This window comes from Chanos chanos, chromosome 5 (assembly GCF_902362185.1).
Source record: "Chanos chanos chromosome 5, fChaCha1.1, whole genome shotgun sequence".
In the NCBI taxonomy this organism is placed as follows: domain Eukaryota; kingdom Metazoa; phylum Chordata; class Actinopteri; order Gonorynchiformes; family Chanidae; genus Chanos; species Chanos chanos.
The window spans coordinates 13,428,881-13,447,014 of NC_044499.1; the positions used below are offsets into that span (position 1 = coordinate 13,428,881).

General features: G+C 39.1%; 1 protein-coding gene across 1 annotated transcript in view; it reads left to right on the forward strand.

The window, feature by feature from the left end:
- scn12aa (sodium channel, voltage gated, type XII, alpha a) overlaps positions 1-18,134 on the forward strand; it is a 32,482-nt gene that overhangs the window by 2,948 nt on the left and 11,400 nt on the right. Inside the window, exons 3-16 of the mRNA XM_030774668.1 lie at positions 1,838-1,927; positions 3,220-3,348; positions 4,963-5,054; positions 5,439-5,681; positions 5,902-5,965; positions 9,893-10,034; positions 10,283-10,480; positions 10,758-10,943; positions 11,283-11,633; positions 11,872-12,007; positions 12,237-12,475; positions 12,905-13,078; positions 14,219-14,575; positions 17,239-17,670. Of these exons, the coding sequence (XP_030630528.1) occupies positions 1,838-1,927; positions 3,220-3,348; positions 4,963-5,054; positions 5,439-5,681; positions 5,902-5,965; positions 9,893-10,034; positions 10,283-10,480; positions 10,758-10,943; positions 11,283-11,633; positions 11,872-12,007; positions 12,237-12,475; positions 12,905-13,078; positions 14,219-14,575; positions 17,239-17,670 (2,833 nt within the window). The remainder of the gene's footprint in view (positions 1-1,837; positions 1,928-3,219; positions 3,349-4,962; positions 5,055-5,438; positions 5,682-5,901; positions 5,966-9,892; positions 10,035-10,282; positions 10,481-10,757; positions 10,944-11,282; positions 11,634-11,871; positions 12,008-12,236; positions 12,476-12,904; positions 13,079-14,218; positions 14,576-17,238; positions 17,671-18,134) is intronic.

An 18,134-nucleotide genomic window follows, 5' to 3' on the forward strand; every position in this document is an offset into this window, starting at 1 on the left:
GGGGGGGGGTGCTAGGCTGCAGGATCCCTGGAGTCAGTTGCTCATAGGCACCAAGACAGTAGTCAGACAGAGACATTCAAACCAATAGTGTAAAGTCAACATTACTAGTTGCTGTGCATGGGGTTTCAGCCAAAAACTCTCCAGTAACTGTCATTTGTACTGAATTAAACTCACTTCCTGTAATTAAAATGTTATGTTCTGTAGGATGTGTCCAATTCAATTCACACTTGTGAATTGAACAAAAGACTTGACCGAATGGGCCACTGGTTTACATTAAGGAACAAAGAGACAGGGACATGAGAAAAAAAGATAAGTGCTCTATTTCAGTATACTAGTTTACAGAGTCAGTCGGAGTCAGTCAGGGATTCAGTCATTGCAGAGGATTTGCCACATACCTGTGGAACCAAACATATAACAGCTGATTATTCATGTTCAGCTAAAATTTCATACTTGAGATTTGGTGGCCTCCAGCTGTTTGTCAAATCATTAACTGTACAGAGTGCATTAATGGTGCAAAATCACGAGTGATTTTAGTGAGTAATGCTTTTACAGAGATGTAGTCTCTATTGATTGCCATTTGGTTTTCAGCTGACAAGTTCAGCTCAAGGTCAACTGTGAATTCAAGAGCAAATGATCTGAAGAGGGAAGAAATGCTTTTATTTATTTACTTCTTTTACTTATAACAGCAACAGGAACAGTGTATCAATATTCAGCAAAAGCGGCAACATAAACAAAATCTGTATTAATACACGTTTGCATCCGTGAATATTTAAATCAATATGACTGTAGCCTGAAGCTTACCCTGTACAGTAAGCCAATTTCTATTATCTACCTTTCCCTTTACCACTGGCTTCTATTTTATTTATTTTTTTTACAAAGTCGCATTTTTGAAACAGCTATGTAATGTTCCTCCCTGGCATCGCAAACCAAATCCTCTCATAACCCTCTTCTAATCTCCGAAATGAAATAAGAGCAAGGAGATTTCACGTCACGTGATGGCCGCCCATTAGTCCCTGGGCTGCCTGTTTGTCTTTTACATGCATCAGCGGGCCCGTCTCTGACACAGCTGTGTTGTATGCACCGCCTCCCATATATCCTAATGCTTAGGTGGGGAAATGGAAGCCTTTTTTTTTTTTTTTTTTTTTTTAGTGTGGATTCAAAACATGCATCATTTGGAATGAAAGGAATGGATGCAGTTGACAGAATCCGCGCTCCCCATCATTCAGAACAGGATGATACATATTAAAGAAAGTATTACATGATTATAATCCAGTATCACATCTTCAGGGAATAACTTGATTTGCTCTGTTCCTTGCTGTGTTTTTTTTTTTTTTTCGGTTTTTTTTTGTACTGATGTAGATTTTGCCCTGCCTATAGGATAGCATGTTACCTCAGTACGCCGCAGCAGCGGCTTGGGGATGTTTCAGCTTTGCACTTTAGAGAACATCCTTAGGGCAGGGAGGGTGGAGGCTGGCCTGGGCCAGTTTTATCTCATGCAGTCCTCAGATGCCTTAGGCAAAAATCCCTCTGAGTCAGGGTCATGTCTGGAAATCTACTGATGGTTAAATGCCTAATACTAAGAGAAGACTTAAAATGAATAGCCTTGAGCACCAAAAGAGGTCAAATCCTTGAGTGTTTTCAATGATGATTTTTTGGGTAGGATTGAAATGACTTGACTTCCCTAAGAATGGCCAAAAAAGCTCACAGATTAAGATGGTGTCTCTCAAAAAAAAAAAAAAAAAGGAAGTGGACTTTGATCTACTAGCATGTGTCGTTGTCTTATGGATGTAGTGTTTATCTTACACTGTTCTCATTACTTTCCTTGACAATATGCCACATTATTCAGTTTTTTTATAATGTGTACAATACTGACCAACTGCTGCTTCATGGCTATGTCAGACCCTGCACAGTGGACTAAGTACCTTGAGTAAGTATGACACTTTCTGTCATGTCTTGTCTTGTAGCCCATTGGTGACATAAATATAGCATTTTACAATTCATAAATATTGTTTATCATAGAACTTTTGACCTTGAAACATAGGTGGTATTTATTATGTAATTAACAATTTAAGTATATACTTTTATGTACAAGCAATTATTATATGGTGTATGATACTCTTTCATGCTATAACAGTAGTGACAATGAATGAAACAGAATGGAACTGTATGTTGACCAGCAATTAAGAGAACTGAAACTCCCATCCCAACATATTTGCAAAAATGAATAACAAAAGTGTAAAGCAGTGTGTGAACTGAATTTGAAATTCCAGGAATAAGAAAATGACTATAGATTATAGTGCTGAAAAATCAGTCTGAACTGTCCTCTTGAATAGAGAATGTTAATTGTATTTTTTTCTTTCAATTTAATATAATGCTCTGCTAAGGTTTGTTGGCTGGTGAATCTTTGATAATTCTGTAAGTAAAGAAGTTTGAGGAGTGAAATCAATCAGACTGTACTGCTTGCTGCCCTTGGAATGCCTCAATGGAATGAAGTCATGGCATGATGTCATTTTCTGTTATGCCTTAAAGGGATTTTCATCAGAGGGATGTACTGTCATCAATCAAAAAATAGTTGACCTTTCAACAAACACAGATTATTCTTTTAGGTAGACTACAGTCTATTGGTTTCCAGTGATTATTTAACATCACCCACTTTATTTCCTATAACAAGACATTAACATTTAGTGTAGATCTGTGTTATATATGGAAAATCCTAGTTTAAGCAAGACTGGTCTAAATTTTAGCAGATTGATGAAGTACTACATGATGAAGTACTACATAAGAGTCTCTCACATTTAATATTTGGTTTACATAACCTACATAGGAGGAATATTTAAATGAGTAGCTGACTGAAGATCATTTGCATGCAAATTTAGCCCAAAAGAACTTTTCACTCCCCTCATTCCTCCAAGCACTAGCATGCCATTGTAGAACTACAGACTGAATATTAATTGAATATCTGCATGTCATGTAGTTTCTAATTAATGAACTTTTGTCATGCATTACCAGCGAGGTGGAATTTTGAAATTTATCACCATAGCAAATCTATATTCAAAATCAGAGAAAGAGGAAGTAGGTGTTATTTTTTTAAGACTGTGTGCTGTTATGAGTGGTTGTATTTGTCATTTGAGCACCTCATATCCTCTAGTTATGTTTGCTGCTATGGGGGTTATATGTTTAAACATCTTTTTCATTTTGATGTTTTTTCTCTGACCTTAGGTACACTTTCACTGGTATTTATACATTTGAGTCATTGATAAAGATACTGGCCAGAGGATTCTGTGTGGGACCCTTCACTTTCCTCAGAGATCCATGGAACTGGCTGGACTTCAGTGTGATTGTTATGGCGTGAGTAGCACTGGACATTAACAACAATCTCTCCATAATAATGTGATTTTAATTGTATTCTGATGGTCACATCTTCGAATCAGGCACAGAATATAACATTAGACAGAGCTGGTCAGTCTCCAGTGGACCTGTAAGCTCCATTTAGTATTGTAATTTCACCAGTAACTTACTTTTTGTGGCTTAATAAAGACCATTTAATATAGTGCGCCTTATGTATTTATTGTTCGAACCTTTTAAGAACCAGTGGTTGAGAACTGTAACACATCCATACTGTAATACTGTGTGTCCAACCTGTTGCTTGACTGAAACATTGTGGAGCTGTCCGTGGTACCGGCACTGGACAGCTCTGAAATGTATTACAGGCACACTGTTCTCTTAAAAAAATGTATGTGTCTTTCCCAAGTAAGCATAATTTGGGTGAAAAAGTGTCAACCAAACCCAACAGGAGCTTCAATTCACCAGTGTTCTAATATTCAATACCTTCCAGTGTGTGTGTGTGTGTGTGTGTGTGTGTGTGTGTGTGTGTGTGCATATGTGTATGAAAAAGAAGAAGAACAGGGGGAGATTTAACAAAGAGATAGCAAGGCAAACACAGGCAACACAGATCCAGGAACAAACACAGAGTGAATCGGGGAAATAGGGAGCAGCAGAGTAATTAACTGGAAAAGTGAGGAATAGAGGTATCCAGGGGGGATTAGTTTGGTGACCTATATATCAAACTCCAAATCAGAGGGGTGGATTAATGAAGCACCTGACAATCAGGGCCAGTACGTACCGAATGAGAGAAAACTCCGAAAACTGGAACATGTAAACAGCCTCAGGGTAATGTCACCTCTCTATAACCTCAGAGCTGACGTGTCAATCAGAGGTGGACGTGTCAGTCACTTGAACTGTGGTCAATTTTAGTTCATTTCTTTGTTCAGTACAGTACTACTGTACTTTTGTATGATAAAAAGTTGTTTATTGTTGCTGTGTTATTACTGTATGATCAGTGTTTTATTGATTTTTTTGTTTCTAAGGAAATATTCCTTTCACTGGTGCCAAAACTGTTCCTTGTCCTTCAACTTTTGCCCCAAAAGTCTTTGAACATTTGTCAATTTTTTTGTGAGTTTGACATGGAAAAAAGTGATGAAAAGTTTTGGGATATGTTTGCTCAATTGTGAAGGGCATTATTTCTTTAATCCATGATAACAAACAAAACAGCCTGAATGTAACAATGTCATGACATCGTAATATTGTTAATATCCTGGTTCAAGTTTGCATCTGTCAGTATTTGTGATTGGCCAGCCTCTGTCTGCCAGAAAATTATCCCCTCATTACGATTAATTCAGCAAAATGGTCAAAGCTGACCAATCCCAATGATTAAATTATCATTATTTGTATAATGTCACTTGGCACACGAGGAAGGTAACAGTCCAACTCCAGATTATTTTATTTTAGTAATTTAGTACTTAATATTTCATGTCACTCACAACAAGTCTTTGGTTATTTCTTAAACTTCACTTTTTTGGTCCTAATTGGAAACACCTCTAAACTTCCTGAGATCTGTTTCCCCTCTTGCCTTAGGTCCTAAACATTGTTAATCACGATGTTTGTATCTTCTACCATTTACAGATATGTAACAGAGTTTGTGGATCTTGGCAACGTCTCAGCATTACGAACATTTAGAGTTCTTCGAGCACTTAAAACAATATCTGTGATCCCAGGTAAAACGTTAGGGAATGGGTATGCTACATTTTCATGTTTTACATTTTTTCGGAACATTGTGTCGTCCTAGCTTTCCCTTTTTACAATTCTAAATAAATTTTCTGGATTTTAAAATATATGTTTTTGCTCTGTACCCATTCTAAAGTAAAAGACACTCCAGTGTTTCATATATTGCAGTAATTTACTGGAACCAGTGTGAGTGTAGCAAGTTGAGATTTGACTTATTAACCGTCTTATTCATATATTCCCTCTATTAAGGCTACTAAAACTAGTCTGAACCTTGGAACTCCCGATGGTGAAAAGAAGACAGCTGAATTAAACTCATCTTTAAGGCTATTATTAACATTATTAACACTTGTGCCTCTGACCTTTTCTTTGCTCAGGTCTGAAAACCATAGTTGGCGCTCTGATCCAGTCGGTGAGGAAGCTGGCAGACGTGATGATTCTGACGGTGTTCTGCCTCAGCGTCTTTGCTCTCATCGGCCTGCAACTCTTCATGGGCATCCTGCGACAGAAGTGCGTGAGGAGCACGGCACATTGTGTCAACTCATCCTACACTGGCAATGGCACCTTCTTCTGCAACAACAGGACCTGGCTCTCGATGAAAGACTTTATCACTAACGAAGGTGAGTATAAAACATATGATAGTGAAGGAACCAGAACTTATGAAGCTTAATATATAAAAAAACCTCACTGACCTCACTGTGGAAAAATGCCATTGTTTGTGTGTTCCTAGTGCAGTTTCTTTGTCTGATTCTTTTAGCATTGATTAAACAGTTAGTCTTGCGCACAGTGGCAGTTTAACAAATGATCAATACATGCGATTGTTTCTTTTCCTTGTTTCAGACAATTACTACAAAATTGAAGGAGCCAAGGATGCCTTAATATGTGGATATAGCAGTGATGCTGGGTATGTCATCTCGATACATTATATCATATGTTTATTTCCTCATCGTGTCTAAGAAACTAAATCCTGCTTTCCTGTGGCAACTTCTAGTTCTTGCCCATAATTTAATTTGTGCCTGAATATTGGATTATTTGTCAACAGGAAGACATGGAAAATATCAGAAAATAACATAACACATAGACACATATCAGAAAGTTTGTTCATCGATTGCAGTCAAGTACAAGTACAAGTACAGGTCAAGTACAGTCTTAACAGCTGCAAAAGCCACATCTAGTTCAAACTGGTGTGATCTTATATGACCCAGTGGGCTTGTGGAAGGATTGACTATAGGAACACAGACAGGATAATGGATGAAATACAGAATAAACAGTAGAGAAGATCATGGATCTCATCATGGTTCAATCGTCTAACTAACATGAGGAGGCTGTAACATGACCAGCTCAGGATTATCATTGTCTGCCTGTGACACATTGTCATTAATATGAGGCCAAACCACACGTCGCAGTCTTAACCAGATACCACGAGGGATCAGATATTTCCATAAATCCCACAAACGGTGGTGGGTTTTTTTTTTTCTTTTTTTTCTGGAAACATTGAGAGTTTGCGTGTGGTATGGTTGGCGTGGTGGCATGGCATGTGGTGTATAATCACTGGGCTGTGTCCGCTGGATGGGATCTGAACAGGATCTCTCTCATCACATCCAAACATGCAGCTGCCAGATGCAAAGAGAAGGAGGGGGCCCTACCGGACATTTCATTATCTCAAAAGCTGCATAGCACTCAGATTAACCCACTCAAACCCACAGTAATTCATCAAAACAACACTTCTAAGTTAACCAAACCAAAGATAATACAATTCTGGCTCCCTGAATGCACCTTGTAAGTTAGATATGTAATGCACTCACTGAATTGGGGAGTCAAACTTCAATATTCTCCACAGCATTTCCGAATTTGGAAATCACCATTGCACCGGTATTTTCAAATTATTTGCTGTATACAGAACAATAACTTGTCTTGATATAAATCAGTAAATGGTCAAATGACCAGGTTCAATATATATCGAACAAGACTCTCCAAACCTGATTGAAACTCTTCAAAATTACCAAAAAAAAAAAAAAAGAAACCCAAAAAAGACAAAATTGGTCACTCCAGTGTAATTACCATACATTAAATGGCAAGTCGTACATGCATGAGTACACATACGTCAGTGCTTCCTCCCAGTGCATCTTGCCTAACAGTCCTGCTGTGGTGATGCTGTAGTGACTGCTGCAGTAATCCTATAAATCCCTCTGCTTTTGAAACAAGCACTACAAGATGATGCTTATGTTGTCAGTGCTAGTTCAAGGATTTTTATTGAACTAAATACCCATCTGTTTTAATGTTTAAATCCCGGTAGTTGAGAGCACATAAATGATCCATTGCAACATACAAATGTAATGTGACTTGTTTCAGAATTACAGAAGGTAGGATGAATGATAAACTAATAAATGCGGAAAGTATGGAGTGATTGAGGCACTATGCCTGATGTATTTTGATATATCTGATGTATTTTTAAATTTTGTTGAGCACATTTTCATTTGGAATATGTTGCTTGCTGATATTGTTCATTAGTAGGTTTATAAAGTATACAGGTGTATAATGCTTGGGAAAACATGTTTTCGGTTGTGCTCAATTATAGAGCTTCAACTTTCATTGGTTAATCTCTTCTAATATCTCACAAAATACAAAGGCGTAATCCTCATGGGGAAACAGCTGACTTGTTTTTATTTGAGATCAGAAAGGAAAGAAGAGGGATATGATGGGGACATAAAAAGGTCTATTGAAGACTGACCGTTGGAAAAGATCTTACTTTTCTTATTTTCACTAGTATGCTAATATTGTATGAATGTAGTACTGATAGACAACCGTTGAGTACAATACACCATCAATAGCGTGACAAACATTAGAAAGAAATAGAAATTTAAAAAAAAAAATTACTCACATTCCTCATGGAAATGTTAATTAAGGCTGATTTGTATACCTTTTATTTTGTGCAATGTCAACACTTCCAGAAGCAACTCTCTCTCTCTCTCTCTCTCTCATGGTTTTACTCACAGATATGGTATTCTGTGGAAGGATTTCCCCTCTAAATTCACATCCTTTTTAAGCTCTTTTGTTGCTTGTTAATGGCTGAACATCCATCACAGGGGAGTAGATTAGTGTTGTTGTTTTTTTTTTTCCTCTCCTGCGTGTAGGGAGAGGAAGAGGGCATCAGAGGTACTCGAAAAGCACAGTATGTGTCAAGACTCTAAACGTCAACTCAGAGTTCTGTCGTATGAGCCAGACTGTTTTGACTTGTACCTTGATTAGCATTTAGCTCTTATTATTGAATTGACAAGTCAAAAACACAAAAGAGGAATATGCTATAGTGTATTGACATTGCTTTCTGTAGCATTGTAGGATGTCTTTACAATAATCCTGTGACCTTATCTAAAGCTTCTTCTCTAAATCATCACACATTCTAACCCTCACTCCTTCACTGGTGGAAATCTCTTCTTTACAGAGTCTGTCACGCTGTCTTACACAAGCAAAGTAGTTCATCACCTTTCCATGACCTCGTATTTATGCTCTACAAAGATGAATCCCTATAGGCTGTAATTGCTATGTTAGGTCTGGTTTAGCCTTAAGGGCAGAGGAACATCTCCCTCAAGGTAATCATAGCAACAAGACTAACATGTGGTGTTTATAGTAGGGTTTGAATGTCCTTTTGAACCTGGAATATCTGCTTTATACAGACTTTATAATAGCTATGCATATGTTTTGAAGTCTTTCAGTAATACTTTCGGTGAAAAATCATTACATTCACTGAATCTTATAGTACTATCCAGGTACTATCCATATAACTAAGGCACCAAACCTAACCAAATGAGTATATAGTATTTGGAGTTGTGAATGGGCCATTAACAGAGCAATCACACCAATATTCAAAACATTGCTGTGACATGGAAGAACCCAAGAGATTAATCTAAACATGATCACCATGGGCAACCGCCTCTGGGACAGTGTTACTATAGACACTTTAAGTACCTCTAATCTAACAGGAAACTTGCTGTCGTAATCCATCTTGCTGCATGCCGTTTATACCTGTTCCTCTAATCTGTGTTTTTGCAACATGAGGAGATTGGATCTGTACTTGTGATTATTTTTTTCTTTGAAATGTTTGCTACAGTTGGGAAAGCTGCTGTTTTATAAACAAAATATCATGATGTCATCTCTTTGTGGCCACACTGCAGCATATCACATTTCTACAGTCCAAACTGTATTATATAAACTTGTGTGCTGTGAAAACATTTTCAGGAGATCATGATGATTGGAGAGATTGGAGGGACTCTCTCTCTCTCTCTCTCTCTCTCTCTCTCTCTCTCTCTCTCTCTCTCGCTCTCTCTCTCTCTCTCTCTCTTGCCTAAGGGAGATTTACAGATGTCCTTGCAGTGAAGCTGGCCTGTCCAGCTGTTGATAGTTCCATTACTAAATGATTCTGCTGTCAGATTGACATGGCTACAGTGGACTGTCAGTCCAGCTTTGATGCTACCATGGTAACACAAAGCAGAGATGGGTCATGCATCAGGCTGGAAAACAATTCAGCTGAAACTCCAAACCCATCTGTTTCATCCACATAAGCCCTTTCTGTTCCTCTATGCTAATGCAGGACCAAGTTTAGACCTTTTACAACATATTCTGTTGAACTGAAAAAATAAATAAATAAATAAATAAATAAAGTCTGTTTCATTGTTGATGCAAAATTATTTACAGATTGAGAATTCACATAAGCACTCTCCTTCTGTGAAGGTTGTTGCACTTTGTGGATTAATACCAGATGTTTTACCTTGTTACTTTCAGTTCTCAGTGGTCACATCTCAGTATTCTGTTTGTTTTCACTGTCTCTATACAGAAAGTGCCCTGATGGGTTTGATTGTTTGAAAACGGGGAGGAACCCAAACTATGGCTACACAAGTTTTGACAGCTTTGGCTGGGCCTTTCTGGCTCTCTTCAGGCTTATGACTCAAGACTACTGGGAAAACCTCTATCACCAGGTATCTCCTATCTGTCCATTAATGCACTGATGTTACACTCTGTTTAGTATAACATATGTGTCAATGACTCAACGATTAAGTAAATGACCCAAAATGTAATCAGTTCATTTTTAGTTCAGTCCAGTTGTTTCAAAGTTACAGGCTTTATCTCCATTTAAGCAAAACTAGGTCTACTATGCCATAGTAACAAATCACAACATCACCTCTTCCCTTCTGTATCTCCCAACTCCTGTTCTTTTCTGTGCCAGACTCTTCGCTCTGCTGGGAAGACCTATATGATTTTCTTTGTGCTGGTGATCTTCCTTGGCTCCTTCTACTTGGTGAACTTGATCCTTGCTGTGGTGGCCATGGCGTATGAGGAGCAGAACCAGGCCACTATTGCAGAGGCCTGGCAGAAAGAGAGAGAGTTTCAGCTAGCTATGGAGCAGCTACGCAGAGAGCAGAGGGTACAAGCCGATTTACTTTATCATCCAATGTTTAATATATTACTTACATAGTTTTTGTTAGCTAGAGAGAGAATTCCCATTCATGCTTGTCAAATGGCCAAGAACCACAGGTAGTGTCATTGTGTTATTATTATTACTAAATTTAGAACAGAATAGAATAGAATAGAATAGAATAGATTTAAACAGTAGAAATACAGTAACAAATGAATTGTGCTTTAAATTGAATATAAAAAACATGACAAAATCTTTTTTTTCTCTCTCTTTCCCTTCATGCCAGGCTTTAGCACGAAAAAATAGGGAGGCAGAGATGGCTCGGTCCCTGGAGTTAACCCCCTCTCCTTTCACTCTGAAAGATGTCAAAGAGCAGCGTACCCGGATCCGCTCCCACCGCACCCTCTCAGAGGAAACCGAGGATGACTCTGACCCCAAATCACCAAAATTTGACCCCTTCGATGAGCCCACGGTAACAAAGAAAGAATCAGAAGATTTCAAAGACTGCATCAAAAGATTGTTTGTTGTTAGGAGTGTGTGTTTCAACCAAAGATTTGATTCCACCCTTTCCTTCCGTTTCTTTCGCTTTTTCATATTTTATGTCTATCACCGTTTTCTTTAAACGTGAATTTCTGTTCCCTTTGCTAATGCTCTTTTGTTCCTTCATTTTCAATCTTTTGTCTTTTCCTCTCTCTACCAACTGCTATCCCGCACTGTTCATTTTTCTCCTTCACTCCATCTGAAATTCTCTGTTTTAACCTTTCCTCTCTCTCTCTATCTCTATCACTTCTCGCTTTCTCCATCCCTCCAGCCAGCCCATCCTCTCCTGGCTACGTTGTCCTCTCATCCTTTGAGCACACGGCGAGGCAGTCAGGTCAGCATCTTCACTTTCCGCGCCCGAAATAACTCTGAGGCCGACTTCGCCGACGATGAGGTCAGCGTCCATGGCGATGGACGGAGTCGTGCAGGCTCCACCCTGACACCGTGGCACAAACGTCGCACGGGCAGTGTGAGAAGCCATTGCTCCCATGTTTTCACTCCCAGCCTCAACATCAACGGTCGACTCAACGTATCTCTCGACCAGAACGGCATTACCTGCATCGCACCCCACACGCCTACCTCTCTGCCTGCTTGTAGCATGGAGAAGGTGAAAGAAGACACAGTAAGTCCTGCGGCCAGTTGCCTTCGGTTAAGATGTAGGCAATGTTATCCATGGAGCTATGGCCTGTTGAAAACTATTGATCAAGGGGAAAAATAAATCATGTTGACGTTCAGCAAATTTTATATTCTGGGGATGTTAAATTTTTCATTATAGATATTTTGGTTAAAAAAAATATTGGAGTTTTGTCATATGCCTGTATCTGGATATATACATTGATGAGTGTGTGTGGTTGTGTCAGGAGCCTGTGTGTCAGGAGGAGACAAGTGCTGAGGCCCCCAAACAGACGGTGGAAAAGCAGGAGGCAGCTCAAGCCCAGCCTGTCCGAAGGAAAAGAGGACTGAGCTCCATCAGTTTCTTTAGTGACGCCTTCGATGGTGAGATTTTTTTCGCATATCGTTTTGAATATCATTTCTGTTTTTTCTTCATCTGTTTTGTTTCTCTTCCTTCTCCCCTCACTGCTTTCTGAACTGTTAGTATCTAGAGCCCTAGTATCTAGAGAGGCTGACTTTTTCCTTTTCCAGAAGTAAATTAAGCATGGTTCAATAAGTAAAGCTGTCTTGCCAAACGTTATATCTTGATATGACGGATCTGTGTTCTCTGCAGAGCTGGAGGAGTCCCGTCAGAAGTGCCCGCCCTGCTGGTATGAATTTGCACAGAAGCACCTGATTTGGACGTGCTGGCCAGGCTGGCTGAAGCTGAAGGAAGGGGTGAAGCTCATCGTCATGGATCCATTCCTGGACCTGGCTATCACCATCTGTATCGTACTTAATACCCTGTTTATGGCTCTGGAACACTACCCCATGACAGAAGAGTTCGACCGCATGCTAAGCGTGGGGAACCTGGTAAGAAACATCTGGGTCTTCTTTACTCTCACCATTAGACCATGTTTGAGTCTGTTGTGCAAAATCAATTGGTCACACCTTGTACTAATGGTCTCAGGTGTGTTGTGTTTACAGGGTAAATGTGCAGCTGTCAAAAGTGTGTTCTTAAGGGGATTGTTGGATAAATGAACTGTCTTCTACATGATAAAATCCATCTTCAGATATTATTTATCCATTTTATCAATCTTTGGATTTTATTGTGCTGGATTTTATGCATCTGTAACATGTGGAGAAAGTCCGAAAGTTCAGCCAAATCACATTGTCAGCACGGATGTACCTTATTCAGTTTTATCCATGCCTCTGTTTACTAATTCACTGAGATATATATCTTGATTTTACTGCCTTGAGAAAGAAGGTCATACGATGTGTATTTTTGCTCTTTCTCTTTAGGTTTTCACAGGGATTTTTACGGCTGAAATGGTCTTTAAACTAGTTGCACTGGACCCATACTACTACTTCCAGCAGGGCTGGAACATCTTTGACGGGATTATCGTTTGCCTCAGTCTGATGGAGTTGGGCCTGTCCAATGTGGAGGGGCTATCTGTGCTCCGCTCGTTCAGACTGGTAAGGTCGCAGTATGAGTGATAAAGTCAGGATCATAGCAATTCGGTAATCTGATCGTGATATACTTGGATCTGAATCAGTATAATCTTTGCGGATGCATTATTTAATCAGGTAAGCTTATTTAATCAGGTAATGGAAGAAATATTTTCATAGTTTGTAAATGCAGTTTGGAAACTATGCTGCAAATCTGATGCTGATGTTTGAAAAGAACCATGTGAATTCAATATTCAGTCACTGACATCTGACTAACCTCAAAGATTATTAGGATTCTTCCCTCATTAGGAAATTGCGACTGATAATATTTATTTATTTATTTGTCTTTTTAAAATATCTCTCTGCCATCTTTCGGAAGCAGTTTTAGGACTCTATGAGCAGTGTTATACATACAGAGAAAATCTGACCCTATTTCTGATAGGCTCTCTCTCTGTCTCTCTGTCTCCCTCTCTCATTCACTCTCTCGCTTTCTGTCTTATAGGTAACACACACACACACATTATCCTGTAGCACACTAAGCTTCTATGCATTAGTATGATTAAATATGCTACCATGTGACTAATGACATCTGAAAAAGTAGGTTACAAATTTTGCTTGGTTCACCTCAACTCTGTACACAAAGCTAGAATATAGGTTATTTTTGTGTCTGGCTACATGTATCAGGTCGCATGTTTTAAACAGTTATTGGATTGGACCAACAATGACCTGGAAATACTGTACCTTATCCTTAGTGTTAATGCCTTCGGGTGGAGTTAGCCATGTAATATTTATGAAAGTCCAGAGAGTTAGGGTGCAAAAATAGATTGTTCATTCCTCTTTTACTTAAAAGCTTTAGGAAAAGAGGAAATTTTCAGTCTTAATGAAATGCTTATAATGTCTTGACACATAAAGCTGCAAAGTCAGTCTACAGTTTAAAAGCCTCTTTGCAGTTGCATTTTCATTGTTTTTCTTTCATTGTTTTTCTTGACTACTGTAAATATTTTAGGGAGAACAGTGGGGAAAAATACTTGATACTGAAAGCATAAAGTCTCACCAGCCCATACGTATACGAATAAGCGTTTCTCTGCGGCTAATAGTGCATCAATGACTAATTGGGCCCCTAGACTGGCTCTCAGTTCATGACCAATCTTCTTGTCTTTACATTAGCTGAGAGTCTTCAAGCTAGCCAAATCCTGGCCGACCCTGAACACTCTAATCAAAATCATCGGTAATTCGGTGGGTGCCCTGGGTAACCTGACCCTGGTCTTGGCCATCATTGTCTTCATCTTTGCTGTGGTGGGCATGCAGCTCTTCGGCAAGAACTACCAGGACTGCGTGTGTAAGATCTCCAAGGATTGCACACTGCCTCGCTGGCATATGAAAGACTTCTTCCACTCCTTCCTCATTGTCTTCAGAGTCCTGTGCGGAGAATGGATCGAGACCATGTGGGACTGTATGGAAGTGGCAGGACAACCTCTCTGCATTCTGGTCTTCATGCTGGTGATGGTCATAGGCAACCTGGTGGTGAGCACATGCTCTAATTACTCATTTTTCCAGCATGAACTTGCTATTGCAAATATTTAGGTTGTATTGTAATTTCAGTTGATCCTGTCCTCTGTGTTGACACATTCATAATCTGTATTTAACCATGGTTATATATAGGTTACCGGTTGCAATTGATTCCAGGTATCATTCCAGAAATTGTGAAAATGCATCTGATGTTACACAGCTGAGGGGTTACAGATTTAGCACAGGTTTAGTGTTTATCCACGGGTAGCTGAAAAATGTTGTGACACTGTGTGTATGGAGTACTGTAATTGAAATGTCCAGCTTAGTTTGTGCCTGTGTCTGTGAAGGTCTAATCCGTGTAATTGCTCTATTTAAATTCAACCGCTGCCATAGCAAGGAAATATTATCTCATCCTCCCAGATGTTGATTTGTGATCCTGCAATGACCTGGAAATTCATTTAATGAGAATGCATTTAGACCTTTTCCCTGAATGCCACACCAGCCATGGATTGTTTTTTTTTCTTTCTTTCTTTCTTTTTTTTTTTTTTCTAAATGCCACCTGATAGCCTCCGATGATAATTTTTCTTCTGGAGAAAAATCAAGAGTTTCAGAGGTCTCTTCAGAAGCTTAAGCATGATGTGTTTGTCTTACTGATTCTTCCTCTGTGTAATTAACTTAAAGCTTATCTTAATTCTTATTATTTACATCTCTATCTTGCAACAGCGAAGATGTTTTGGTGAGCAACACATTATTTGGGATAGATTTTGTCAAAATGGCACAAGTTTGCTTTCCTAAAGATATATATATATATTTTTTTTGGCGTAAAGCGATTGTAGCCCAGCTTTGAACTCTAGCCGCTAAAAGTAGGTTTCAGCTGGAAAACAGAAATATGAGATATGGATGATGCCATGCCTGACAAACAAAAGTCTGAGATAAGAAGGAGAATGCAATTGGGCCAGTGACCTAGGGAAGCTTTTAGTATGTTGTCCCCATCTGGCTTTTACGGGTCATATGTGACCAGTCAGGGAAATTAAGGTACTGTATTACATGACAGCAATGGTTGTGTTTTTTTTTTTCTTTCTGATCTCATGTCCTTACATCATCCTGTGTGGTGAAAGACAGCACAAATTCAGACAGCATGAGTACAACATGACACTCAGATGCTTTGGACAAGGTTTCAACACGTCAGAGTCATACACTGTCTCTTTTTACAAATCCAATGATTGGATCACAAAATTCCATCTAGTAGACAATTATATGGGGAAAAAACATCCTTTTCCATTTTCCAAAAGCTTTTCTGTTTGGTAAGAGAGTCATTATATTGCAGAGGATAGTCACTGGACATATGCGATAGGAGAGTTGACTTTTTAGGTACGCTTTTTTTAGGTGTGGGTTTTTTTTTTTGGGAGGACTTGGTCAACAGTCAGGTGCATACAAGAGTTCGTGTGTGTGTGTGTGTGTGTGTGTGTGTGCGTTTAGAATTTTGAGAAAAGTACAAAGACAATTCTGTGGTTATGTTTCTTACTCATCCAGCTGGGAGTTCTTCATCACTCCAGACTGAGATATGGACTGTAAATCGGTCCACATTGACGTCTGTATGATCAGTCAATCCAGATTCAGACTTCAGTATTACTGGACTGATCTCATCAGTTAGAATACTTATAGCTTAAACTGGGCCCTCAAAGGTCTTATGCAGAAGTATTATGCTTCAATCATCACTTCAAACCTTCTCTTTAAGTAAGACTTAGGAATTATATGGGAATTATATAGGAATTATATCACTCCATTCAAAAACAATGCAGACAAATTCATAAAGTTCAGTTGTGCTGTGTAGACTGATTTTACCAGAGACTGATGACTCTTCTCAGACTTTGTTATCCAAACTTTATTAATAAATTACAAAGAAATATATTCAGATATTCCTGTTGGAAAATAAACCATTCTGAGCCTATGAGTCTGGTGAAATCTTTTGATCCATTTCTCTAGGCCACAATATGACAGTCAGGGATTATCCAAGCTGCTTAGGGTATGTTAGGTCTCAGAGGTGACTCACCACACACTGTTGTAGAGAGGGTTAAGAGAACTGGTGAGATGGTAAAGAGTGGCTACAGTGACAATCAAACATATTAGAGGTCAGGTGTTACTTAAAATATATTCTGGGTCATGTCATGAATAATCTACCTCACAATGGACATTCTCTGTGTTCTGATTTGTGTAGCGGAAGTGTTGATGTAACAGCTGAATATGTGATGCTGAAAGCACAGCTATGGAGGATCATGTGCTTATATCACCCGATGCTAAGAAGACATGTAATGATAAGATATTTGCAGCTATCTGAGAAATTTGATATTTTAGATGTTACATTTTTGGGAGCAATGTAAACACATTTTTGTATGTGAAGGTAATTTCCTCAAATTATGTCACGCATAAAGCGCATAAAACGACTCCATCAGCTTTGCCATATGTTTGATTTGGCTTGTCTACAACACTGAATTGTTTTCAAACCGGTCAAATTAAAATGGTACGGCCCGGTGTGTACACACTCCTTTCTAATAATCAGCGAACACAGAATTTTCTAGACGTTTCCCTGTCAGAAAGTCCTGTATGAATTAGTCAACCTTCTACAACCTCCGCAGTTTTAATTCATTAATGTTGTGCTTGTCTTTTTTTGTGAGCAGGTGCTGAATCTGTTCCTGGCTCTGCTCTTGAGCTCCTTCAGCTCTGATAACCTGTCAGCTCCGGAAGAAGACGGGGAGATGAACAACCTACAGATCGCCATCGCACGTACCCACTCTGGCATCTCATGGCTTTTAAGAGCCGTCGTCGACCTCTGCACCGGAAACTTCAAGAAACGGAGGAAGAAGGCCAAAGAGGCTTACACTTCAATGAAGGAGCACACTGGGCTTAACCATGTGGAGAGCAATGGCACTGTGGGAGGAGTTGGCCTCTATGGAGAGAAATGTATTGTTCATGAAGGAGAGGATAGTTATATGACCAACCCTAACCTGACTATATGCGTTCCCATAGCACCAGGGGAATCGGATGTAGAGTTCCCAGAAGAAGAGGAAGAGGAGGATACAGAGACATCTGAGGATGAAGACAATAAAGAGGTGAGAGGTTGTAACTATGTGTCTGTGGCTTGTGGTTAAGAATATTCTTCTTCTTAGAGTTAGAGCTGATATTCTTACTGCAAGAGGAAGATGGTGACTGCGTTACCAGAAATATTCAGTGTCACAGAGTTGAAACATACGAATTTTTATTTTGTCGTGCCTTTGTAAAATATTTATGAAAATCTAGTAATTTGGGTGCGCTGAAAGAATGGGAAAACTAAAAAATACTGAGTAAAAAAAAAAAAGAATAAAATCAAAGTGAATACCTTGTAATCAACTTTCTGACAGTGATACAATGAGGAAATATAATTCAGATTCACTAACACATTGAAGTCCATGGAGTTACTCTTTGCCTGCATCCTGAGAGGCTGAGAGGTCTGTCACTCAAATGAGAGTGCGGAGTTCATAGGTCAGTGCCATGATGGGGCATGCACAAGATAGCAGATAAGAGTGGGGTCGTAAAT